Genomic DNA, 27921 nt, shown 5'->3' on the forward strand with positions numbered 1-27921 from the left:
GCAACCTTGTAAATTAAGAAGCATGTAAAACAAGTACGTTAGTAAAAGCTGAGTAAATTTTCCGAGTGTTCAGTACGTATTTGTAGGAAGACAAGTTAATTTTTATTAAAGTTAATCCTTCGATACTACTGAGATAAAATCGATGGATCGAAAGTTGTCCATAAGGGACCTACAAAAAGTTGTAATGTGATAAAAAACAAACATCCTCTTGATATAAATATCTACAACCCTCTTCATAAAGTAGGTTTATCTATAAATTCAGAAACTGTGCTCTATCTTTGCAGTGAACCGTTTCCTGAATAAACGAAAATTGAAGTATACTAACTCCTCTCATAGAAATGGAGACGAAAGTTACCAATCTTCGTGCCGGGAAATGAATGATCACTTTGGTAAAACTATTGACAAAATATGTTCAAGCGTAACCGATGGAATTATTAAAATCACCTGAAAATTGACTATGCATATCTGGCGGCGTTTGTGCGAGATACATTTATCTTTTTGTTTATCAAATGATAGATTATATTTCTTTTCAGGAAGGAACATAATAAAGAAATGTATTGTGAGTCGAAAGTCGTGGTACATTATGTTAGACTTAGCTCAAAATCCAGTCTATTCCGTTTTCTTTCCTGATATTTTCAATTTTGATTATTCTCTGAATCATTCATATCTCGACCTTAAATAAAAACATGACGAACTCATACAGTTTACGGACTTTTAATTACTTTGACTCTCGAGACACGGGCCTTTATGTTTATTTCCCGCGCCCGCCTCTACGTTCAATGAAGAACTCTCAAATTCCTCGTGCATCGACACTTTCTTCATCTGAAATTCCTTTGAATTGAAAGATCACTTACCTTGTTATTCAGGTGTTGTTCAACGAGCCTTTATCGATCTCTTGTCGTAATCAAGATTTGTGAAATTAACTACAATTTAACAATAGTTCCAAACCTACCAATATTTTTCAATCGTTATGTAAAAAAGCTAACCGGAAGCGAAGTAAGAAAGATTAGCTCATGAACCAAACAGGAAGCAACCTCTTCAAATAACTGCTCGTTCAGCAGTTTATTGGGAACAATGCTAATTGGGCGTTAAAAGAAAAAGACGCTCTTCCTTATTAGTATAAATGTTTCTAAAAAAGTTTTTTTTCCTTTTGTTTATTTCATACGGCCAAGGGTACGTACGGGACGTGTTATTATGAAATATATAAGCGGGGCATAGAAAATTTAATGTAAAAAGTGTTTGAAATCATGCTTGAAAAGCATCGTGATCCAAAGCAGTACAACCACACTTGATGCAATTTTCCGCTTTGTAAACGAATTACATGCAAATGAGAATGAGGTCGGACACGAAACAGAGTTACTTAATATAACCGCGTTTATTGTCACCTAGTTATTCATTCTTGCTTGACAACTTGAGTTTATTTGGACGTTTCAAACTTGGTTTTGCTCTCGAAATAGAAGATCGCGTGCAATATGTTAACATGAACAATCCTGAGTGTTGAAACAACCTTTCTGTTCCGCTCTGCGTGCGTCTATGTCGACATTTGTCATTGTTTCACGGAACATGACAAAGTGTACTTAAAATCATTGCGGTTTCTTTAATTTACGAACATTCAAAACACTGACGTCGACACTTCGGGACGATACTTGCACTGGCGATGGTGTTTAATCAGATATGAATGTATCTGATATGAATGTATCGTCTTCACATAGCTATGTTTTGTTCAGGTCTGATTTTATATCAATTAGAAATACTCCCTCGCAGGTAAGTCACAAATTCATTAGACCCTCCTTCAATATTCAATATCTTCATGGTGCATTAGTGCGAAAAAAGTATGCTAATCTTTACTTTCAATCCTTTCTCTAAAGGAAAACACGTCACAATTTTGAACTGCAGGGCGTTTCTAAATTTAAAACTTCCCATTAACTTGATGAAGCTCAATAAACTCAGCCGACTTGATTCAATTCAGCGTTAGACATCGAATTGATAACAACGTTTCGCTATTCAAAGAAGTCCGTTGTTGACTCATTTACCCGTGAAGAACATTCAGGTGAGTCTCTTGATGCATAACATGTTTATTTATCAGACATAGTTTGATGCTACTCTGGTTTGCAGATTTAATGAATGTAACTGAAAAAGCTACAATTCATTCAATTCAATTCCAACGTTTCGACACTCCTGTCTAGTGCCTTCATCAGGGGTGATCTAAACGCTGCAACAAGAGGTCCTTTTATATGATCACTGATTAGCGGCCTTTTTTCTGACGAGGTGTAAATAGGAAATGAAGCGGAGCGCCTCTTGTCGCATTTGAATTCAGTAGAGCCGTCGATCCAATTTACCCTTGAGTGCGAAAAGGATAGACATTTGCCCTTTCTTGATTTAAAAACCTATGGATCCAGTCACGAAAGAACAACGAACAGACGCCATTTATTCTATTCCTTGCAATGACTGTGACAACGAACACATTGGACAGACCAAACGTCAGTTTGGTACACGGTTAAAAGAGCACCAAAATGTGGTTTTTCTTTGCAAAAAGGAAAATTCAGCTTTATCGGAGCATACATGCCTAACCAACCATACAATTGGGTGGGATATGTTGAAGTCCTACATGTAATAACTTTCCTAAATGTAATAAAGTCCTAAATGTAATAACATTTGGTCCTAAATGTAATAAAGTCCTAAATGTAATAACGTTTAGTCCTAAATGTAATAAGCCTCCAATGCAATCGTTTAACTCCTTCAGTGCATTGTTATTATGGCGGACATCCACAATGAGATGTTAAAGTGACAGCTGTTGCACCAAAAAACCGCTGACCAGTATACATGTCACATTACGGGCTCGCTGATATAAATCAGCGTCTTTCTCCTTGCTAGACATAAGAAATATCATTAGTCGAAGTATGGTCCTTAAAGCGGTCTATTGATTGAGTTGAAGAAAATCATTTTCAGCCCAAAGTGGGCTAGTGCTTGGCTGGAAGCTTAAAAGAATGGAATCGATTGGTACGTAATCATTAAGACTTTTTTTGACAAGAAGTTGAGTACAATTGATGATGAACTAGCATGCTATTGTTGATGTTATCGTTCGTGTTAAATCTTTAGTAGTGATGCACCATTTTAGAGCAGTTTGAATGATTTCGCTGTGTTACATGTTAATCCAAAAGAAAATTATTATTATCAGTAGTGTTACTGAAATTTTGCACATCAATGTTATTCAATGTCAATTGATTTTAATGAAGCATTTGGGTTCATTCTTAAGACTGACTATCCTGATTTATTCAATTTTGAACCTGAGATATTGCATTTGTAGCCCTCTATGCCTTTACTCCACCTCGGTAATCAGTTCATGTACCATATGACTAAATGGAAACTGTTGAGCTTTCTTTTTCATTCATCTATTTATCTATTCATTTTCTCCCCTCACGGCGGGGAGAAGAGATGACGACAAAAAATGAAATATAAACTCGAGATCAACTGTAAAATATATGTTTTCTCAATACTTCGGTTCGGGAACTGATGAACCTGTCATAAAGGGCTAAAGGAAAAAAAAATGAATGGCTGATTAGACCATCAACTGACCATCTTGTGTTAAATATTGTAGTTCAATGGTTCAATTTTACTCTTGCGTGGAAAAAAGGCAACATGTCGAGACCAAGGTTGTATGGTCAAGATTTCTGGGTATTAGCCTCGTTCTCTTTCTACTTTTTTTATGGACCGAGACTTCGGTAAAATCGCAAAAAAAAGAACTCGGCCAACATCCAGCCATTTTGACCTCACGCTTGGTCAAAACGCATATGAATATATTTTATGCAGACCCATACAATTCTGGCAAGGGAAGAGAGTTCAAAAAATGCACTTCCGAGCCCGGAATTTTTCTAACGCATAAGTCGATGGACTTCCTTTTCCTTGTAATTCGGTTCATGAGGTGTTAACTTCAGCACTGATGACAGAAGTATATCGTCAAAATCTGTCACACTTAATAGCCTGAGCCAATGATATAAAAAGAGCTATTGGTCAGCGTTCTCATTGCTTTTACGTCCGTTAATTTGCTGCCAAAAGCACATTAGTATCAGTATAAGGTTTTGTAGCCAATGCTTCTCAATCTACGTCTTTAGCAAATAAAAAGACGCTGATTCATATCAGTGAGCCCGCAATATGCCATGAATACTGGTCAGACGATTCTTTGGTGCAACAGCTGTCACTTTCACATCGCAATGTTAGCGCAGTTAAACGATTGCATAGGAGCCTTATTACATTTAGGACCGAACGTTATTACATTTAGGGCTTTATTACATTTAGGACCAACTGTTATTATATTTAGGACTTTATTACATTTAGGATAGTTATTACATTTAGGACTTCTACAACATTCACGATAGAGAGCCTTTATAATAGCGTATCTGTCTCTTTATTGTCCATCTAATGAGGAACCTAATTTAGCAATCTTTATGACCGTTCATCTTACTGAAAGAGAAACATCAGTGGACTGCTACCCTTTTATTTCCCAACTTGAAGCATTGCAAAATGTCAGTAATGCGCACGAATGTCGATAAACTTTCGCGAGAGATCTGCCTGGCAGACAAAGCTCTGCTGCTTTAAAAGGACAATTGACGGAAATGAATTTGCTTTTAGTTCTTAATTTAGAAATGAAGATGTTGTAACTTTTGTTCCCAGAAACCTAGACTCTGTGATGATGTTTATTGGCCTGATACAAGTCATCTTGGTCTTTTGGTTTGTAACACCATGTGAGAGTAACGTTTGCAGCCTGAAAACTGAAATCTGTAACTGCACTAAATTTGGTAGGACCCGCGCCCTCGTGAGAGTAAAGTGTCATTTTCATGGACCCATTCCGGCCAAAATCCCAAACAATACATTGACACTGTAAGTGATGCAAAAACGTTAATCGTCCTTGTTCTTTCTAGACGTGTCATCTTCTCTTTTGGTATGTTACCTATCACACACACACACACACATAAAAAAAAAACGCATACACAAATTTATCGTAGGAAAAACCACACTTATCACAATATACAACCAGTCGCCTCGATTCACACGAAAGCACATTTCATTTTAGTATTCGCCACGTTAATACAATCGCACCCCCAGCTTCGTTTAAGAAATTTGCGTCAATTGAACTTGTGATTTTTTGTTAGCTTTCATGAATATTCTCTCTATGTACTTAACAGCTCGTTAATTCAATTTCACCCCAATTCTTGATAACCTATAACGATAAATTTTTTTTTGGTACGAACCCACTTTTTTATAGGGCACATTTCTCTTTCACAAAATTACCCATCTCGCTCATCTCTCGTTTGGGGTAAATTACACCACCATAGTTTGGATACGAACTCTTACACTTAGAGTTAAGACATTCACGATCCTGTTTCCTCTACAAATTCTCTTTCTTTGCGTAAATTGCATGCCATTGCCTCCTTTTGAAATTTCACACCTTCCTGAGATCTTTTGCGTTATTTTTTCTTATGTGGCATCGATTCAAGACCTCTCAATAACACTCCCCTTAGAAGGAAACATATATCTTTTACGTCGACTCTGCAAATTGCATTTTAATCATTTTCATTCTTTTAACCAAGTTCAATTTATTCCTTAGAGATCTTTCAAGTTGTTCCCTGAACACAATTTCAGAAGACACTTTTAGGGACTTGACTGTTTTGAAGGAATTGTAAGTAGTGATTGCGATAAAACTGTCAAGTATCAAGGAAAATAGGTAGGATTGTTGAAACAGTTATTAGAAAAGGAACTTTCCCAGGTGACAAAATATTTCCCGAGTCAACTGTAAACTCAAAAAAGACCATTGGTTAGCAACTCAATAATTTTAACTGATAGATGCCTACAACTTTAGCGAATCAGAATGAGGGATTTGCACTTGGAAAATGTTCTTCTCCAAACGGTTTTTAAATTAAGAAAAGCGCAGTAAATTAGCGGGGAACATTTGGCTTACTTAAACTTTTGCACCTAATCATGACTAGCTTTTTTGTGTGCTCTTTTTTCCTAGAGCCTTGCCAAATAACTCATTGCGGCACATTCCACAAAACACTTTCAAGAATATGAAGAATCTGGATATTATGTAAGGGAATTTCTAATTGTTGCATTCAACAGTAAATTTGCATCGTATAGTCGAAAAAAATTTATTGAGGTAATTAATTACCTAGTCTTCATTTCCTAACATTCGCTGTCATTTTCTTTCCAGAAATCTGGAAATGAATTCAATTTCAGGGAATTTTTACCTTCCTCCAAGCCTTTCCATACTGTGAGTAATTAAAGTAGATGAAAGTTCATCGTAAAGTTCAGATTTACCTATGCATGCCATCTTAAAAAAGTCATACTATGTTTTATTTTGTCTTGTTTATTTTGATGTTTCTCGTTAGCTCATTCTCATTAAAAAAAAGGGATGTTATTTGTTCATGGATGAGACACAGTGACGCAAATGGAATGAGGCTGCGTGAGTCATCATAACGCCGTTAAATTCATCAAAAAGCTAATTAATTTTAATTATTTTATTTGCCTAGTAAACTGGAACACAACCTGATATCAATTGCGGATGTAAGGGTCATTCTCAAAGGACTAACACGGCTTCGGAAACTGTAAGTGTAATTTTTCATCCGGAAAAAACTTTAAAAAATGTAAGTAAGATATAGTTATCCTAGAAATAATGTCATAACAAGAGAGAATAAACATTATCCTCGATCTCTTGCGTTATCATTATTCTGCCAGTTATTGCTTTTGTATCTTTTTATATCACTCGTCACATTTTTTGAGCATGAATATTTGCTATCTGTTTCTATATCATGTCGACCTACCTGGATGTAGAAGAGAGTTTTTACTGATTGCAAACGGTTCACTTTTACAGATACCTTAATTCAAATCCACTTGGACCATCTCTGCCAGCAGATATCTTTGCTGTTTTTAAAGATATGAAATATCTGTAAGTTAAGTAGCTCTAAATACAAATCACCACCATAGAACAAAGTATTAATGTTTGTCTCATGATATAGTTATTCCCGAAGTTGGTTGCGACGCTTGGACTGCGAGCGAGCGAGCGAGCTCTCGTTGCTTTTCTCTGTAGCAGAGCAGTTTTTAATTGACTGTAGAAAAACGAAAATCAAAGTAGCCACAACGGCCAATCATAACAAAGGTTTACATCATTAACAACCAATGAGCACTCAAAGTGAAAACTCAAATTCGGGAAACGCGGGAAAACGCGGGCGACCAAGTCACGATAGGTTTTCGTTTGCATCTGATTGGTGAAAAGGATGTTGCGAGCTTTGTAGATCAGTCAAAGACTGACTTTGCAAAACCAAAACAAAATTTTGGATTCAATTTTAACACTCAATTGAAAATTGCTCTATGCATGGAACTGTAAATTATTGGTCATGACCATCGCTGAGTTGACTTGCTTGAAGGTTTCGTCAAAAGATAGAGTTAGATGAGGTCCTTGTTCAGTAGAAGCGCGTTTTGAAATAGAAGATAATTCTTCTCCACTTGGCTAATGAAAGATATTCTTTCATATCTTTTCACAGAAAATGTCCAACAGTGTCCTCAATTAAGACACCTGCATTTCAAAAAGACATTCATTGGCAAATAAAAATAACAATTCTTCCGAAGGCAGTCTCTTAAATCAGGAAACTTTCAATAACGTGGATCTCAGTCTTGCTCAATTTTTTCTACAGCACCAACCTGCTTTGTGTTGATTTTTTTTTTTTCAATAACTTTTTTATGTAGTTCCATGAAAAATTGCGACTTGGAGAATATACAAAATGGAACTTTTCGGTCGATGCAGCAATTACAAGACCTGTAAGTAGTATTTGACGTTATGTTTTCATATTCGAAAAAGGTAAACAAATTTTCTTCAAATATGCTACAAGAGCTAATGTGGGCGCCACCATTTCCAAGACAATTATTTAACCTGTCCACGCACGCAAAACTACATATGGCACGGTTTACAAACAGCTACCGCGTTGTATTTCCTCGGGGTCAAGTATTCTCACTGATCGTCAAGCGTCAAGTTTATGGGGGAAGGGAGGCTAGGAAGGGGGAGGAGTGGGCAAGGTAAGATTCAAGTGGCGGAGTTCACTTTCGAATTGACAAGTACACTTTTAATTGCGAATATAATAAATTTATTTCATTAAAATGCAGACACACCTCCTTACTAGTAGCTAAAATCACTGGTACTGAGTTCTAAATCGGGCACACATCATTTATCACATCCTTGACAAGTGGCAATCAAGTTCACTGCAGAAAACTAACAGCACGCAATTTTACGTTGCTAATATCTTGTTTAAAGGGACTATGTAAGTTTCTAAAGTAACTGTGGTGCTGCTTCGGTGGGAGAGTATAATAGGGTAATCTGGTACTACTTCGCTGACGAAGGGCTAACGCTCGAAACGTCAGTTTTTAAATCCTTAACTATGGCCAATTTACGTTATCAACTTAGTTGATAGTACTAAATTACCCTGTAATACTTTGTTCAGTTTATTATGCGACATGACATCGATGACATGACAATGACAATGACAATGATATCATTGTTAACTTTTCGGTTTTCAGTACACTGTCTTATAATAAGCTGACGCATATAGACAAGGGTACATTGGAAGGACTTACGGATAACCTTGCTAGTTTGTAAGTATGGTAACTAATTACCATCAGTCTTTGAAAAAAAATGTGAAATTATGGAAATTATATCAAACTCACTATTAACAAAAGCCTACATCAAATCTGGGCGACTCCGCCCCCACCACTTTGTGTCTCTAGAACACACAAAATTTGGAACCTTTGGCTCAATTACTAAGAGACGTTTTGATAGTGATTAATTTTAACAACAAAAAAAATTTATAACTTATTTTGAAATACCAAAGCTTCAAGATTTAAGGAGTCAAATTTCAATTTTTAATATTCCGATAAGGCAATTTACGAAGACGTTCAGAGTGTCGTATCAGGGTTAGCCCGTAAGAATGGGTCCTAGCTCTCTCGAGCATGTTCAAATCTCAATTGTACCGCCACATTCGAATGGAGCGAGAAATTTTCTTTATTTTGGTATATAATTCGTTTAGTTTGCAACCGATTTAGATGGGTCAAATGGCCGCTCAAGTAGGAGCACTCTCACTGGTTTTACTTCTAGTCTTCTACGGATCCGTAAAAGCCGTGGGAGAAAGATCAGAGGGTCCAAAAACAGGATGATTTTCCGGCCATTCGTTACCCACGTTTACATGCAGTATGAAAAAGTAAGTAGTCTCATAAATAAATGAAGCTATTTGATTTTTTTTCCTTTTGTTCCCGGAGATACAGCATTTTTTGCTGGTAAGTCTCGAATATGTCTGATACCAGTCGTGTTTAACAATTTTTCAGCTATCTTCTCTACACAATTGCCAAAGGGAATGGAGAGGGAAGTGGCGAATCTACCTGCGCTGTAGTTGTGGAGAAGACCATGTGACAAACGGGCGTTAGAGGCATCGTCGTCAACAATCGAATAACAAATGTCTTCAGGAAAAAGATTGGGACCATGTGTGCAAAGCCAAAGCGAGCAAGAGGAAAAGTGGAGGTTTTGATGTCGAAGCTCACTGACAAATGGCGCGACCATACTTAAAATAATCATTCTGTCAAGTTATTTTATCACAAGCTAGATAATTACTTTATTGAAAACGAGCGCTAGAAGAATCTTTACAGAACGAAACCACCAAGCGACAGAAACTTGAGGAAGGGCTCAACGACACAGAGAGAAGCTGCAAGTATCACAAACTGAAAAAGATCCCAAAGATTCCAACGTGGTGAATTTGACTCGCTTTGCGACTTTGTCTACGACTGTCACAACGACAGGATGAAAGTTTACGGTCGTTGGTTTTTGTTCTTGTCTTCTTCTTGAATAAAAGCCTAGTTGACAAGACCTCATCGGGGTATCGTTTTGGGACTCTCCTTTCCCTTGCAGCCGCCATGTTTACTGTTACGAAAAATTGTCTAAGTAAAGTCCCAGAACATTCTAATAGAACATTCTAGAACCCGAAGTCATCTAGACGTGACCTTCTGGTAAAAACAACATTCTGGAACGTGCTATTTGTTACGTAATTATTCAAATTTAGAAACCCTGTTAATCTACTAAATTTATTTCTTTAGATAAGTTTCTAGATCCTTATACTTTATGTATATAAGAGCGACAGTTCCATCGAACAGAGAGAGAGATTTGCGAAGAAGCTTAGTGCTATAAAAACAAGAAGTCAACTAAAACAGTTTGTTGTTGTTACCGACGATCCTGAGTTTTTTCTAGGAACAACCCTGCTCTACATCGACACTCGTAACATTTACAAATGTAAATTGTCACCAATGCGATTGATACTCTGATGCGCAAGCGCCGTAGGGAAAGCGTTGTTCGCGCCAGCCTGGACGCCAATTAGAGCAAATGTTCACGCTTATGGGAAATAAGTTTGATATGCCTGGCGGCACCCATTTGCTGTGGAAAAATTCCATTTCCTTCCTCTGAAATTTGAAATAGCACTTCAAGACGAGACCTTTCAAGCTAATTGTATTCATATGCTTCAAACCTGAGAACAAGTTTGAGGTGAAAGGCATAAGAGTCCTCATCCTTCATCGTGGAGAGCCAAGAAATTTATTGTTTCTGTTCGAAAACATGATCGAACTTCGGGCGTGGAGCAATTCTGTATCTTTTATTGACTCTCGATCGTTTTGAAAGGTTGTGTTTCTAAGGTCAAGAGTAGTCTAGGGAGGATTGCAAACTTTTTCGAATAACACTAACAGTAGTAACATTATATTCAAGGATTTCGTTTTCTGTTATGGTATGTTTGTCACGTTCCAGGGTTATAGGGAAGTTTCTCTGAAAGCTTCGATTTCATATTCCAGCCACAGTTTCTTTTGCTCGCGTTCAAGCATATATAGCTTGGCTCATTGGGGTAAATAACTTGTAAATATTTTCCTAATCGGTTATAGGGTCCTTGATCATAACAGACTGAAGACGATAGGTGATGAAACTTTCAAGCAATTTATCTCTCTCGAAAGATGGTAAGTAACTCACAGAACGGAAAAAGGGAGTATCGCTATTCAAGCATGATCTGTGGAAACAAAAAGCTCATTTGAGAAGAGTTATAATCTTATGCTGTTATTTGCTCAACAGAGAGCTCCAAATAGCAAAATTACATCGAACCGACTGCTCCATTTAAGAGCCATTTCCAAACTCTTGACGGCCATTTTCTTGGGCCTCTCTACCTCTAGGGTTCCAAGTTTATCTTTCTTTTGTTTTATCTATCTGATGTAAGTCACATGAGTTATTTACGGATTGGTCTGTAAAAGACACGTTTTGAACGTTTTAAAATTGAAAGTCAATATAGAACAGGGGGAAAACATCCCACCCTCGTCCAGTGCTATAGCGCTCAGGTTTGCTTTGGTCACGGATCAATGAGCGTGGACTGTGATTGGTCACATTTCGTAATTGGCCCAATCTTTAGTCGCGAAATACGCTAATTCATTGCATTACCACGAAGTCAACACTTCAGGGTTAGGAAAGGGAAGGGGCGTATTATTTGGTAGTGTTCTCTCCTGTCCCTTTTGTTTTCTGTTAATTCTTTTAATTAGCCAATCAGAGGGTTCAGTGTTTGTTCTCGTCACACAACACCATTTGTGAGTTTCGTGACGTGACCAAACAATTGCTTCCTTGGAGACTAGCCAACTGAGTGGATTTCTTCCACTGGAGAAATCAAAACCAAATATATTTGCTTTGAAAGAGAACCTGAGCTTAATAATCAAATCATTACAACTGTTTGTGTCTTTTTATCCCAATTTTCTGAATCTTTTAGTTCGTTGAGCAATAACAACCTGACATCTGTTCCAGATTTGAAGCGTCTTGCATATTCCAAAAAAGTGTAAGTTGCTATGATTTGTTATCATTGTGTATCTAGGTGGTAGGACATGGGATCTGGAATTTACCAAGATCCGACTGGACAAAATAGTTAGTGCATTTGAAGGAAAGCACTTAGTTTATCAAAGAGTTTGGTTTGTTCCCAACTTTACTTGCAAGCAAAAGTTGCCGAGAAATAATTTGTGCCATTGCCAACAAAGTCATGCAATCAGTTTCTTGTCTTGGTCACTTCATCATCGTGTCTCGAAATTACCACCGACAATCGGCGACGAAATTGTTGAACTGGTGATTATGTTGGTTCAAAATAAATAGATATGTTGGTTCCAAATAAACCCGTGAAGTAGTGAATAAATGACGGTAAATATATGAAAATAACATATGTGAAAGGCGGTTGAAGAAACGAATATGGAAGCGATTCTCGCAGTTATGAACACTACTTAAATAGTCGTGAAAATAAGGCCTGAAAAATTTAAGGCCTGTACTGGATTTGGACCCGAAATAGACTGAGTTCGTCAGCCAAAGGATTTGGGTTGCTGTCATGATTATACTCATCTGCAACACCTCGTTACTAGTTAGATTAGTACAAATTCGAAAGGCTAAATGCCTCTTGGACTAATACGGTAAAAATTGGAAAATTTACTGTCATCATAAATGTTAGGAAAATATCATCACTAAACAAGAGTCTATCTATCGTCAAAATATCAAAGTGAATTTTAAATCAGCGCTCACAACTTGGATTTTTCTGCATTATGACCTTTCTTTTTTCAGAAACTTAGAAAATAACCAGATCACAGATGTAACGAAAATCGTAACATCAGGAATTCAAATATTTTTTGAACTGTGAGTATTTGATTCTCTTAGCATCAAATGATTCCATTTGGAAAGTTGAGGGACACAGCATTTTTTACTATGTTTACATGCATCAGGCAAAGGTTTGGCTAAGGTGAAGAGCGCTTTAGCCCTAGAACTAGTATGACAGGTACTAACTGGAAGTATTTTAAGATTTTGCGCAAGGAATGAAATTTTGTGAATGTTTCTTTTTTCTCGTAGATATCTACGTAACAATAAGATCGAGTACCTACCACCAAACATCTTTCAGAATACTATTGTAGTAGCAAACCTGTAAGTAACTAAAAACAAAACCAAGAAGGAGTTGTTATCTTGCCACTGTCTTTTGATATTTTTGCCCGTGAAATGACGTGATACTAGGTGAAAACGGACGCGATACAACTTTCTATTTTTACTCGCGATCGGGGTCTATTATTTTCACTGGGTTTATGGTGAGGTAAGGGGGGGCCTGGTTTTTGTCACTTGCCCCGCTAGCTTTTCTTCCTTCTACGATTCTTGCTTTGTTACTTAAAATAAAAGGGGCGAGCTCCCTGGCCCCTCCCCTAAATCCGCCACTGGTAATACGATATATGGAATACTGAAATCGGAGTCCACTTACAAATTGTAGACATGTTGGTTGCATATGATCATTTCTAAACTTTTTTTTAGAGAGAGCAATTGGGTTTTTATTTTCTTGTTAATAACTTTATTCATCTTATCTTTTTATAGTGATTTGTCGTTCAACAATCTGCAGTCAAAATTTCCATATCCCTTAAAAAGAGTGATGGGAATGTTAGCCACCCAATATAAACCAAATTAATAATTCTCTGCATTTATTCCGTGTACCTGGTCATTTGCCCCATAAAGGATTCATATACTATCAATTCCTTTTTCTCAGTTTTGTTGCCTACAAACTGCATGAAGTTAATAAGCCATACTAGTGTAATGAAACAAGTTATGCATGTCCCACAGGGAATAAAAAAACAGTTCTTCAAATGATAAATATAGCGTATAAAGGCCTGGCTAACGTCCGCAACATTTCAGCTGAACATCTTGCAACATTGTGGCGCACAACATTGTGGCACGCGTTTGGCCAACTTGTAACAACGTGTTGCAAGACGTTGGATGATGTTAGATCAAGTTTGAAAATTTAAAAATTCTTGTTGCAACATTTTTGGGTGTTGCAAGATTTTTTTGCGCGTTTGGACAGCTCTTTTACAATATCTTACAACACGATCCAATAATGATGCAAGATGTTGCATTGAAGTGTTGCGTGCGTTTAATTTTTGAGCGGTCCTTAATATCATGAGGCGTGCGTTATGGGCTTATATCTTTATGTAATTTATCGAATAGGACCTATTCCGATGTATGTACGTTTTCTCTCTTTGTGTACTTCACTTCTTAAAATTTTCTTTTACTTTTTCTTTAAGGAGCTTAGCTTCAACAACATCACTTCCATTAATAAACGCACCTTTAGTGGACTTTCAAATTTGACCACACTGTAAGTTTGCTACAGAGGTTTTAGTTCACAGTAATGTAGCGAACGAAGGAGTTACTTAGCTGATTTACACCGGGTCTAACCCAAACCCCTTTCTTACATGCAAGGAGAGGGGCTTACGTTTCCTCTATGATTGGATTGTTTTTATTCCATGAATGTCTTTCAACTGCCACCTTTCGGCCCTCATGACACTGTTCACAGAGTGAATGTTTAGATGAAAGATTCAGCTTAATTCAGGATATTTTATGACGAATTTTTGTTAAACAACGGCTAAACTTTGTTCAAATAACCGGCCCAATAAGTTTAACATTATATATTAATAGTTTATTAGGCGTTTCGAAAAATGACAAACATAGATTTGTCTAGATTAGAACTATGTAGCTGTAAAACATAGGGCATGCGCAAGGGGTAAATTTTGGTCAGCCGCGCGCAAGCTCTTACTCAAAAGCTCAAAGGAAAACTTTAGAAACAACCGCTGTCACGCCAATTACGCGAAAAAAAAATCGCAACAAAACAGTGATACATTCATGTATAAGGTGTTTCGAAAGTTCGTTCCGATTTTTGAACTTGTTAATTTTCTCAACAAATCAATTGATTGTTAGAATTTTATCAATAAATTGAAGCAGAAAATTTGTTACAATTGTTACCAATAGCAATTTTAATTGTCTGCTAATTGCCTTTGTTTTGCGCAAAATCTGCATGCGTGCGTTTTCCCATCATTTTTCGCGCCATTTGTGTATGATGTTCCTTTCCCGAAATTTTTGATATTCTCTAGTATTAATTTAAATAAATGATGAAACGTTAGAAGAAAACAAACCGGAACGAACTTTTGAAACACCTTGTTAATCTGTAAAAGAAAGTAAACTGGGGAAAGAGAACACTAAAAACTTTTCGCACTCAAAGCTTATTTGATTACGGGTTTGCTGCTGAAGTGCCATTTTATGTTGAGCTTTACCACAAAAGTTGTACGGTGTCCAACACGGTGACTTACTCGCTTGTGTGGTTGTTCTTTAAACAACTTGTGTTGAAAGCCTAAAAGCACGCCATCTAGCCTTGAAAACGTTCGCAGATGCACAGAAGTTTGACTGCCGTGTTGATGAGAATATAATAACACGGTATGACGTTCTATATCCACTCGAAGTTTAGATAACAACCTCTATAAACAGTATAGAAGTCAAAACACGTGTGGATATTCTCCTCTGAACACTTGGGGAATTCATTAAACAGAAGAAGCTACGCAAACACGAAAAACAAATACATTTAGGCGAAATATCACGTCGCTTTTCCTTGTTTACAAATTAAAGGTAGAAGACGCGACCCATATTTTAATGAATTAAATGTTAATTTCATAGAGTTATTTTATCGTAACCATATCCGGAGACTATGAATAATTTCAAATACAGGAATTGACCAGTCTCATTCTATAATTCAACTACGCGTATTTCTATATTTGTTGTGAATGACACTTCACGTGCGACATTATTTTCTTATGGGTTTCATGTTTCCTTTGAATTATAATTTTCAGAATGCTTATCAAAAACAATCTGGCATTTATTGCCAAAGACGTTTTTGATGGGACTCCCCTTCTCAAGTCACTGTAAGTATAAGTTTCACTCCATGTTACGGAATGTTGCAAATTTCTAAGTATCAAGAGCATACCTAGGAGAGTTTGGTAACTAAGCTAATGTTTTTATGGTGGAAATGGCTTTGAAAATTGCTTTTACTTGATGCTAATAACTCATGCAAGTTTTATCATTTTTATTTGCTTGCAAATTACATCATTCATTAATACGATATTTTCATGATTGTTCCCGATTGGAGATTTTGCTTCACCGAAATGGTTTTTTCTTCTTCTTCAGGTTTCTTCACAGTAATGCAATTAAAACCATTGAAAGCAAAAGCTTCGACAGACTTGTTCTGAGGCAGCTGTAAGCAAACTGCAGCTTAAAAGTTGAGATGCGATACATAGGAGAGATTTATCACCGCACGGCAAGAGTGGCCACGGCGAGTGTCCACTTTCGCCGTTTACCTAGTACATAAGATTTTCTTACCTTTTTCTTTCGCCGAGAAGAGGTTAATTCCTGGAAAAAAGTTTTTCAAAACTATTTCTTGTAGGTGATACAAGGGTAGATGAAATTTCACGGTTAAAATCATTTCACAACCGAAGTGAAGCGAGCTTACACGAAGCTAAAGCAGTAAGGTTTATGTGGAACGTGAAAGGACAAGCTGAAGTTTGCCGCTTCACGTAAACGCGGTGCTAAATCTTCCTAATTAATTAATTTACTCGCATGACTCAAGCTAAACGTAAATGGCTATCTTTAAAAGAAGAAGGGGAAATGGTGGGAACGGGGAATGGGAGGGAACGGGGAATGGGGAATGGGGAATCTTTAAAAGGAGGAAACCTTTAAAAGCTGGAATCTTTAAAGCGGGAATCTTTATAGTAAAGGAATCTTTAAAAGAGAGAATCTTTAGAAGCAGGAACCTTTAAAAGGAGGAATCTTTAATTAGAACAGAGAATCTTTTCGTAAAATCCGTTCCTTTTTTTTACCGTTCTTCTTTTTACTGTTCTTCCTTTTTTCCGTTCCTCCTTTTACCGTTCCTCCCTTTTACTGTCCCCTCTTTCACCGTTACCCCCTTTTACCGTTCCCCCCTTTTACCGTTCCCCCCTTTTACCGTTCCCCCCTTTTACCGTTCCCCCCTTTTACCGTTCCCCCCTTTTACCGTTCCTTCCTTTAACCGTTCCCTCCTTTTACCGTTCCTCCCTTTTACTGTCCCCTCTTTCACCGTTCCCCCCTTTTACCGTTCCCCCCTTTTACCGTTCCCCCCTTTTACCGTTCCCCCCTTTTACCGTTCCCTCCTTTTACCGTTCCCTCCTTTTACCGTTCCCCCTTTTACCGTTCCTTCCTTTTACCATTCCTTCCTTTTACCGTTCCTACCTTTTACCGTTCTCCCCTTTTACCGTTCCTTCATTTTACCGTTCCCCCCTTTTACCGTTCCCCCCTTTTACCGTTCCTTCCTTTTACCGTTCCCTCCTTTTACCGTTCCTCCCTTTTACTGTCTCCTCTTTCACCGTTCCCCCCTTTTACCGTTCCCCCCTATTACCGTTCCCCCCTTTTACCGTTCCCCCCTTTTACCGTTCCCCCCTTTTACCGTTCCTTCCTTTTACCGTCCCCCCCTTTTACCGTTCCTTCCTTTTACCGTTCCCCCCTTTTACCGTTCCTTCCTTTTACCGTTCCCTCCTTTTACCGATCCTTCCTTTTACCGTTCCTTCCTTTTACCGTTCCTTCCTTTTACCGTTCCCTCCTTTTACCGTTCCCCCCTTTTACCGTTCCTTCCTTTTACCGTTCCCTCCTTTTACCGTTCCCCCCTTTTACCGTTCCTTCCTTTTACCGTCCCCCCCTTTAACCGTTCCTTCCTTTTACCGTTCCCTCCTTTTACCGTTCCTTCCTTTTACCGTTCCTTCCTTTTACCGTTCCTTCCTTTTACCGTTCCCTCCTTTTACCGTTCCCCCCTTTTACCGTTCCTTCCTTTTACCGTTCCCCCCTTTTACGTTCCTTCCTTTTACCGTTCCCTCCTTTTACCGATCCTTCCTTTTACCGTTCCTTCCTTTTACCGTTCCTTCCTTTTACCGTTCCCTCCTTTTACCGTTCCCCCCTTTTACCGTTCCTTCCTTTTACCGTTCCCTCCTTTTACCGTTCCCCCCTTTTACCGTTCCCCCCTTTTACCGTTCCTTCCTTTTACCGTTCCCCCCTTTTACCGTTCCTCCTTTTACCGTTCCCCCCTTTTACCGTTCCTTCCTTTTACCGTTCCCCCCTTTTACCGTCCCTTCCTTTTACCGTTCCCTCCTTTTACCGTTCCTTCCTTTTACCGTTCCTTCCTTTTACCGTTCCTTCCTTTTACCGTTCCCTCCTTTTACCGTTCCCTCCTTTTACCGTTCCTCCCTTTTACCGTTCCTTCCTTTTACCGTTCCACCCTTTTACCGTTCCTTCCTTTTACCGTTCCTTCCTTTTACCGTTCCCCCGTTTTACCGTTCCCCTCCTTTTACCATTCCCCCCTTTTACCGTTCCTTCCTTTTACCGTTCCCCCCTTTTACCGTTCCCTCCTTTTACCGTTCCCCCCTTTTTTACCGTTCCCTCCTTTTACCGTTCCCCCCTTTTACCTTTCCTTCCTTTTACCGTCCCCCCCTTTTACCGTTCCTTCCTTTTACCGTTCCCCCCTTTTACCGTTCCCCCCTTTTACCGTTCCCCCCTTTTACCGTTCCCTCCTTTTACCGTTCCCTCCTTTTACCGTTCCCCCCTTTTACCGTTCCCTCTTTTACCGTTCCCTCTTTTACCGTTCCCCCCTTTTACCGTCCCTCCTTTTACCGTTCCTCCTTTTACCGTTCCTCCTTTGACCGTTCCCTTATTTAAAGATAGTCACTTTTAGGTTACTCAAAGGAGGGTAGCAAAGAGTAAGGGAGGGGGATGGAGAGTTCCTGTTCCTGTTTCACGCAAAAATTCATACGTCACGTATTTGAATGAGAAAACTTGCAATCTCTCTTCTTGTCTTCAAGGCTTCGGGCAAGGACTAAATAAATTCACGGGTCCCATATATTTCAGGAGGCAAATCATATCCCACGCTGACATTAGTTCACGAATCACGCTCGCCTCTGTAAAAATCTACGCATCGCGTTAATTTTGGCCTTTATTAATCACACATCACTTACAAACCCTTTGCTTTCCTCTTGAAGATGTCTTATTTCTGTTTTTGTTGAGATGATACTCAAAAAGTCCAAAACAGTCATAAGAAAAAGAAACAAACGGCGCACATAACACTGTCTGGGACCCCAGAAATGCATTAACTGTGTAATGAATTAGTATTTCACTTTCAGAACCATTTTTGACAATCCTTTACCACTGTTGCCAGATGGAATTTTCGACAAAATGACAAACAATACTAAGGTGTAAGTAAAGACGGGAAGTTATACACATCAAATAGCTTAGATAATCACAACAGTATTGCCAGTCCTCCTTGTTACTTTCATGTATCGCCATTACATTGTTGTCATTATTATCCTTGCCGTTGACTTCATCACTGTTACCCTTATCGACTGTCCCATTGACCATTTGTTTTCCAGTTTGGCTGCAAGCCCAGAGTGTTTGGTGTTTTTATGTTTTTTGTTTTTGTTTCTTAATGCTTATGATTTTTTGTGTATTTTGTTGTTGTTGTTGTTTTTTTTTTATGTTTTTAAAACCCATGTAAGATTCAGCCACGTAAGCCGCTTGGCTAATTGATCTTATTACAATTTCCATAATGATTGCGTTATTTTTTCAATCTTTACAACTTAGATTTATTTTATTCTTAATCTAATAATTGACAGATCATTGACGTGTAAAAATCTTCTTCAGCTGCCTCGAGGAAGATATATGGCGACAATGTAAGTAGGCCTTAAATTCATAGGCCTTTCAATAATGGACATCTAAACTAATAAATATCCAACTTCGTGCAGGTATTTTTCGAAAAAAAAAGTTATTCACAGCTAGCCTTGGTATAAACCTCTGCCTCGCCTAACCAAAGCATATTTCAATTCTTCAATTTCGATTGGCTCAATAAAAAAGCTATAGCAGTTGACCGTGGACCAGAAGATGGTTGGTATGCGTTTTTTCCCTCCATCATTTGCAATAGTCCGCAGAGTTGTATTTGGGGGTTACTCGCGCTCCTGGGATGTAAGATATTTGGAACCAGTTCGAAAATACTCTGAGTTGGTTATCTATCATACTTTTCGAGCTCGTTCATCTCCCAATATTGTCGTTTTTCCCCGTTTCCTTAATTAATTTTTGCCTCGGTTTCCCCCTTGGTACAAAATAGGCAAGCCATACTATTTTGTATCACCGAGCCTTTGATATGTTCTAATTTTCTAACCTTCAGAGAATGTGCTCCTTCGACTTCGCTGCATGTTACTTTATCTGGAGAACAAAGCTCCTTCCGAGCTGGCTGGAAACGCTCAGGCTTTGAATGCCGTGATTGTGACTCACACCATGTACCTACTTTTCCGCACAGAGACTCCAGTTGCGCTGATTGCAGTCTCTGTTCCGTTGGTAACTATACCAGTGAAACAGGCTGTGTCGAGTGTCCTGCAGGTATTAATGAGTACTATTATTTTATGGTTAAGTTTCGTTTATGCAGAGACTTTAGGAATATTTTTTTAGAAACAAGCATCTATATCTAAGGGTAAGCTCGAAGCATTGTAAATTACGGCTAACAGAGAAAGAAAAAGGTTCTTCAATGGGGTGAGACCCGGTTATTACATCAGTTGGCCTCTTAGTGAGCCATTCTGTGCCTACAAAGGGGAGGAAACTATAATTGGCCGAACTACGATGCAACTATTATTGACGTTGTCATTGACACAAAACTAACAAATGCGATTAAAGAAACAAGCGGTGAAATTCTTCAAAATTGTTTGCAAGCCTTGCTCACTTTGGCCCAAAGAACAGACTGGCTCAATTGAATTCAGGGGTAAGTCACTATTTATCGCCTTCGCGTAGGAGTGGAGGGGGGAAGGTCGGAGGATTTTTGTAAAGAGGGAGGGGGAGTGGGATATCGCACAAAATATCCATCTATAAATCATATCTTGTATAGCTCCACTTTGCATAACTTGACAAACTAGAAATTTCAAATACCGTTATCACTTTTCTTCCTTTATTGATGTTACCTTTGTTAACTAAGAACTGCACAAACTGGATCCTCCTTGAAATTCCAATTAAAAAAAAATAGTCATTCTGCAAAATAAAACTCCCATGACATTTTCGTGCTACACGATAGTAAATATTCACTAAATGAGATAAACTGTCACCTTTTTCTTGCAGTATTCTTTGCATTTGACAACGCCTGAGGACACTTCCTACACAGTCAGAAGTTTCAGGCATCTTATTTAGCCAAAACAGGTCTATTTCTTCATAATGATAATCTAAAATGGATGATCCAAAATTTTACTCGGCCTGAGAACAGGTGGACGAGGCAAAAGTGATTGTTGATCTTTTTTGGTGTATGTTTGATTGTTGTGGACTTTGATATGCATGTATCAAATGAATAATAATATACATGGAAAAATTACTCAGTTCTGATTGGTTAAGATAAACACAGTTTTCAGGTAATTCATTGCAGAAGAGAGTTAATTCAGTGCAGAAGAGGGTTAGTTCAGCGCAAAGAAAGTAACAAATCAGACAGATTGGTCAATAATCAAAGAACTCACAAATAGCCAATCAAATGCGAGCCTTGGATGTCGCAACAAATTGTGAAAATTTGTTGGCGAAACAATGGCCGGAGTTTTAAGTTGGTTTTCTTTCGCCACCGCAGCTGAAAAACAGCTCAAACGACGAAAACACTGTAAAAAGCACTGATTTTTGGTTGTCGGTTTGGAAAAAGTGGTTTTTAGAGAAGGGAATTGCCAAGGAAATCGAAAATTGCGAGCCGACCCAGCTTAACACTTTACTCGAGCGATCCAACGCCGAAATTAAAAACAAACATGGTTAAACCTCGGAAACGACGATTCCATTGCATCGAAAGTGATTTGGACACAGACTGAACAATTCCTTGAACTGTTCAGCCGGACTTTGAACTTTTTTTGCACCGTAAAGATGTGAAGATATTATTGCATATTATTGTTTTGATCGTACGCGGTTGTTTTGACCGAACGAACGTTTTGAATAAATTATTTTTTTTACGATGCGTGCGCTTTGCTTGTGCTTATTTACGATAAGCCATCTCGTATTTTTGCATGTATATTATTAACGTAATCACATGATTTTTCTAGTGCAATTTGGAATAAACAAGCACTTGTTAATTTTTTCAAAGACCACAAATTGCACTCGCCCTACGGGCTCGTGAAATTTTGTTAGTCTTTAAAAAAATTTACTCGTACTTATTTATTCCAAATTGCACTCGAAATCATGTGATTACCTATATCAAATGTTAATTCAGGTCGCTAGCGAGGTCTTACATCTCAGCCAAATGAAATAAGAGAGGAAGTGAGTGCGTGGAAAACCCTTTCCCACTCTATGCTATGTCACCTACAACTACTGATTGGTATTCCTATTGATTTTTAAAATCACTCTATTTTCAGGTACACTTTCGAACGAGACTGCTGGATATCGTGCATGCAGATGTCTTCAAAGCTTTTATCGGTTGGATCGTTTTGGCCCGTGCTCAACATGTCCACCATATGGCTTTGTTTGTGAGGACGATACAGCAATACTTGCTCCTAACTACTTCTGGAAATGGTCCAATCAGTCTGAAAAAGAGCGTTTCAAAGGTTTTGTTAACAATATCCATTCTAATGGATCAGACTACAACAAGTCCTTTTCAATGTTCAATACTTCACTTCCGAAGCCACTCAAATGTCCCCATGCCAAGTCCTGCAAGGGTGGAATCGACTCAGAATGCCATCAAGGATATCAAGGGAATTTGTGTGCAACCTGTTCTAACGGCTTTTATTTCCGCTTCCACTCATGTTTGAAATGTCCTCACCTAACTGTAACAATAATCTCGTCTATCTTGGTGATTGTTCTTTTTGTTGCTGTGTTTCTAATAGTTCTTTGGGGTGACTCCAAACGTGCAGAGAATAACCGAACAGTTGCAGATGTCGTCATGTCGTGCTTTAAGATTGTGATTGGTTTTTATCAAGTTATTGCTGGTATTTTCTCAGCATTGGCGAAAGTCAAGTGGCCGATCACTTTGATTTCAGTGGAGAAATTTCTAAAAGTATTTGAAGGGAACATTTTTCAGTTTGCTCCACTAAGCTGCATTGATTCTTCTTTGCGTTTAGATCAGCTTGGAAAGTTCACATTGATCGTTGCCTTGAATGTCCTACTTGTTGGCTCACTTTTCTTGTATCTATCTCTTAAAAAACGCTACATCATGAACAAGAAGGACCTTAGCGAAAGCCAGAAAAGAACACAAGTTGAAAGTTTGAAGAAACCTTGCTATCGGAATATTTTCTTGCTGTTGTTGACGACCTACCCTACGACGAGCAAATCGATTATTCAAATTCTACCTCTTCCCGGTGCGTGTGTAGAAACGTGTTTCGCAGACGACAAGAACGACTGTATCTTCCTACTGAGAGCTGACTACTCCATCAAGTGTTTCACTCCTCGCCACAGCTTGTATTGGCTCATGGCTTCTCTTTTGGCAATATATCCCGTGGGATTTCCAGTTCTAGCTTTGTTTCTCACTTACAAATATCGTGAGTCCCAGGAAGACAAAGCAATTGCTTTCGGACTTCGAGTGTTCTTTGAGAACTATAAGAAGAAATTTTGGTTTTGGGAGGTCACAGAGATGTACCGCAAGCTGATATTGATCTCATTGATTTTCCTATTTGGATCCAAAAGCCTCCCTCAAATCAGCCTTACTGTTCTGACAGTCAGCGTCTTTGGAGTGCTCTACACCTTATTCCGACCAATCAAGGAAAAGTTTGAAGACCGCTTTCAAACATTTGTCTTGTGGGTCATTTTCTTTGACGTTTGCCTTGGTGCAGTTTATACGAAATGGGATGAGAATCAAGAGGAGGGCAAGAACGAATCTGTGTTTGTAAATGTCCTCTTCGTTGTTCTCAACGCCTCTGTACTGATGCTTGCCATCGGTAAGTGCCTAAGTTGGGTAAACAATGACATAAGAATGTGCATGGTAGCCTTTAAGACACATTTGCACATCTTAATTAGCAAATGAGGTTTGCAAAGATCACTGAAGAAGATTGGACTTGGAATCTACTAACTTTTTGCACTACTTTATTCCAACCAAATATCGGCGTAAAATAGCGTTTGTAGTAGTCAGCTCTCAAAATGGAATCGGAAAAATTACATAACGGCCAACATTAAAATAAAACCTTAAGACATTAGGGACTTAGACAAAAAAAAGGAAAGCTTCTTTCGATTCTGTAAGGCGTTATTCCTGATCATGATTCAAAATATTTTCTCTTGTATCTTAATAAAAGAAACTGCTTCTGATAATAAACAGCGGCAGCTGAGAAAAGTGTTTTCCTTCTTCTCGCGCCCAGTCTCTCGGCGTTCGCTAGTTATGATTGGCCCATCGAATAAATGGAGGATGAAGATTCCCGCGGTAATTCGAGCTAACTTTGTATCAGAGGAGTGTAGAACACTAGGGTTTAATGAGGAATTTCCTTGATTTCTTGCACGACAGTTTATAATAACAATTTAGGACATTTAGTTGAAGAATCTGCAAGGAAAAAAGAAACTTTGAATTATGTTTACAATGTCACGATTTTATTTTTGTTCTTTTATCTCCAAACGTCTCCGAAGGCAAGTCAATTTTTCTTCTGCAAATTATTACAACTCTTGTGTAATACAAAGCCTAGGTTTTCTGTTGAATCCTTGTAAGAACCTACCAATAATAAAATACTTGCCGTCCCTACCATAGTGTTAATTTCATTTTTTTCTTTTCTTTTATCAGGAAAAGGGATTGTCCATATGATGTTGTTCAAGAAGTATGTTTTCTTCTGTCCAATGCGATGTTGCAGTTTCCTGCGCCAAAAAGTCGCTCATCTTAAAAATAAAGCGGTCACAAGAACGGGAACATCTGATGAACTGCTCGGCTTCAATGAAGATAGCGACTAGTATTTTCTTGAGCCCTTCACGATAAGGGACCAGTCATTATTTGTCGTCTAGGGGAAGAGGGGGTGATAAACGGATGATTTGGTTTTTTCACTATAAAATTTACCTGATTCCCCCATGAGGCTCTGTCAAGTGCTAATGATCCCTCTTTTACCCTAATGGTGATGACTGATGCCACTACGTTTCCCCTGAAAAACAAGTGATCCCCCAAACAAAATTCCTCCTCCCTCCGCCATAGCAAGATGCGTCGTTAAGTTACCAGACGGTTGTTTATCACAGCCGAATGAGAGGAGGCTGGAACCGAGACTAGATTTGAACTAGTAAGCATATAGATCAGAAGATAATTCTTCGTAACGAAATTGATGGAGCTATTTGTATTTTGTCTAGAGGGATCGATTTTATGATTTTAAAACCTGCATGGGCGATAGGTATGGATGGTTCAGCTAGCATGTAAAAACAATGTATTAAAGTGTAAAACTTAAAAGTGCAGATGAAATCACAGATTTTGTTTTTAGTAATTAGTAGGTTAGCCGTCAAACGTTCCAATCCTTATCAGTTCTTTAAATAAAATAGAACGAAAGAACATTCGATCAGTTTTCTAGATAAACAATTAATCTTGGAGGTAACCCTCGAAACCTTAGCTTTATTTTCTTCGTACCTTCGAAACATAATTTGCACCTAGCCTCGTTCTCGGGGCTTTATTTCGGGACCAGATCTCGACTACTGAGGGCTTGGAAATGGGCTGTACTAGATAAACTACCACCGTCCACTCTAAGAGCTTACAAGGGCAAAATAATTATCTCAAGAAACAGAAATACCTGATAACAAGGAACAGTTGGACAAAATTAGGGATACTTAGAACAGGTCAAGTTTATTGGGGTTTGTCTGGAATTCCCAAATAACATCTTTGAAAGTTATCTTACTTTTATTGCTACTTTATCTTTACTAATAAGACAGTTTCTTTCTTATTTTGCTTGCCATGCATGAATATCACCAATTCAACAAAACTTCCTTGAATTATACCCTGAGGCAGAAAGTCTGATAGTGCTATGTAGTTATCAACTGAGTGGGAGAGCCAGATGGGAAGTTGTTTGGCTCAAGGTCATGACACATGGGCAGAAAAGTGAGCTCCACATCCCATGACCTTGTGCTAAATACTTTATTATCTAGATCTGGCCCAACCAAACTCATTTACACCTTTCAACCCCTAACAGAGACAAGTATTTAATTCCTCATTACAGTATCTCCACTAAATAGTGAACAAAAAAGAAATGATCACCAACTACAGACTGACGCTCTTGATTATTTACCAAATTCTTCTTGTTAATACCATTGTGATGTGCAGAGAAAAGTGTGGAGAATATGCAACTTCTGCTCCATCTCTTTCTATTTACATTTCTTCCATCTTGGAATGTCCAGTTTTTTCCAGCATTGGTCTGGCTGTCATGTACATCCCTCGTAGAGGGATTCTGCTCTAATATGTTCCATTAAAAATTGTCTAGAGCTGTACAAGTCATTTCACATATATATAACCTTATTCCATGTATAACACAATCTTTTGTCTGTGGAAACTTTTAACTAGCACATGTAAAAACTTGCCAGAATCAAGAAAGTTCACTTAAAAATCTTTTTTTTTCTTTTTCAGTAAAACATATCTTATGACCTGTTAATGAAAAGTCACACCATCCTTTAAACGCATGAAAGGGAAAACTCACTTTGTTAACAAGAGAAACTCCAATAAAACAAAATAAAATTTGAGCATATGCTGTCGTTTACCACTATTGAATGAGTTTTGATTATTACAAGGATGTAATTAGTGCACATAAAGAGTGCACTGCATTACAGTATTTCCCACTCAAGGAACTGTGATTCTGGCAAGGACACATACACCCTACTATTACTAGCAAAGCAAAGTGACATACTTCAAAAATAAGTGTACACAAGTATGGTGAATGTAATTTACACATTAATTGCAAACCAAAGAACAAGTATAGTGTATGTGTAACTCCAAAAACGAGCTTTGTATCCTATAATGTGGAGAAAACTAAAGCCTTCGACATATGAATGCTGAGATACATGAAACACATACATGAATTGAAATCTCGTAACTTGTTGTAAATATGCATTCTCATTATTGTCATTCACTGTAAAAAAAAAAAGACCCGTTTCTACTGGTTAGAAACAAGACAAAACTTCAATGCTGTATAACAAAAATTTTAAGGGTTCTAGATTTTCTTACTTGATGAAAAAATCAGACAAAATAAAAATTTCTTTCACTCAAACTGAATGGAGTAAAAATTTCCAGATTTCTACAATTTGAAGTTGGATTTGCACAAAATACTCATCTATAATCGCCAGTCATTTTAGAGTAGACATGCGTAATGCTTCCTATGGTCGATAAGCAGCTCTGCACTCAATCTCTTGTCTTGCCAAAAGAACGACGATGTGTGAAAACAGAGGATCTCAATTGGAGGGGGGATATCTTAACTACTAACGGTGAAAGGTTGATTTCAGGCCATTTGAAGATTGATGGATGATTTTCAAGTGAGACCTGTTTCATGAAACACTCCCTTTTTTGGCAAATACTTGAATACACAAGGTTTTTCGTTTCCTCCATTCAAATTAGGACTCTAGCATCAAAATAAAGGCTTTCCCTTTAGATCTGTCCACACCTTGAAAATATTTAGGCCATCGCTGTTTCCTGATGGTGGCATGCTGCTGTGACAGGCATGGCTTCTCACGAATCGTGAAATTTGAAAATTTAGATATATATATACAAACCAATTCGTTATGTTGTATCATAAGACCCCAGGATGGATTTCGTGTCAGTCAAACCACTAACTGTTTATCTCCAAAAGAACGTCTGAAAAAAATTCAAAGTATTCTTGATTGTATCAAAAATTGATTTTTTGAGATCTTTTTATAAATAAACATTCTCTGAGAAAAGTCATGTCTTAAAATGTCAGTTGTACTAGAATAAAAAAGCATTAATTTTGAGCTGATGATTTATTTCGACCTCATGCTGCTATTGTTGTTGATGCTGTTTTTCTTTACCCTTTCCTGATGTACTTGTTTACTTTCTTCTAGAAACTCACGTGTTCACTTACTCAGAT

The 27921-nt window shown here is 38.0% G+C and overlaps 2 protein-coding genes across 2 annotated transcripts in view; both read left to right on the forward strand.

Moving 5' to 3' along the window:
* Window positions 1-1911: 1911 nt before the first annotated feature.
* The window catches only part of LOC149047548 (uncharacterized), a 166659-nt gene continuing 140649 nt past the window's right edge, over window positions 1912-27921 (forward strand). Inside the window, exon 1 of the mRNA XM_089204645.1 lies at window positions 1912-2050. The gene's annotated coding sequence lies outside the window, so the exon portion shown is untranslated. The remainder of the gene's footprint in view (window positions 2051-27921) is intronic.
* Window positions 1940-27483, forward strand: LOC149047549 (uncharacterized). Its single transcript, XM_089204280.1, has 14 exons — window positions 1940-2050; window positions 4672-4878; window positions 5606-5677; window positions 6011-6082; window positions 6206-6265; window positions 6525-6599; window positions 6866-6940; window positions 7738-7809; window positions 16064-16132; window positions 19075-19146; window positions 19564-19620; window positions 20112-20323; window positions 22285-23820; window positions 24648-27483. The coding sequence occupies exons 2-14, from the start codon at window positions 4688-4690 to the stop codon at window positions 24809-24811; spliced, it is 2727 nt and encodes a 908-aa protein (XP_089060406.1). The 5' UTR covers window positions 1940-2050; window positions 4672-4687; the 3' UTR covers window positions 24812-27483.

The sequence above is a fragment of the Pocillopora damicornis genome, chromosome 4 (assembly GCF_964200805.1).
Source record: "Pocillopora damicornis chromosome 4, jaPocDami1.2, whole genome shotgun sequence".
NCBI classification, from domain to species: domain Eukaryota; kingdom Metazoa; phylum Cnidaria; class Anthozoa; order Scleractinia; family Pocilloporidae; genus Pocillopora; species Pocillopora damicornis.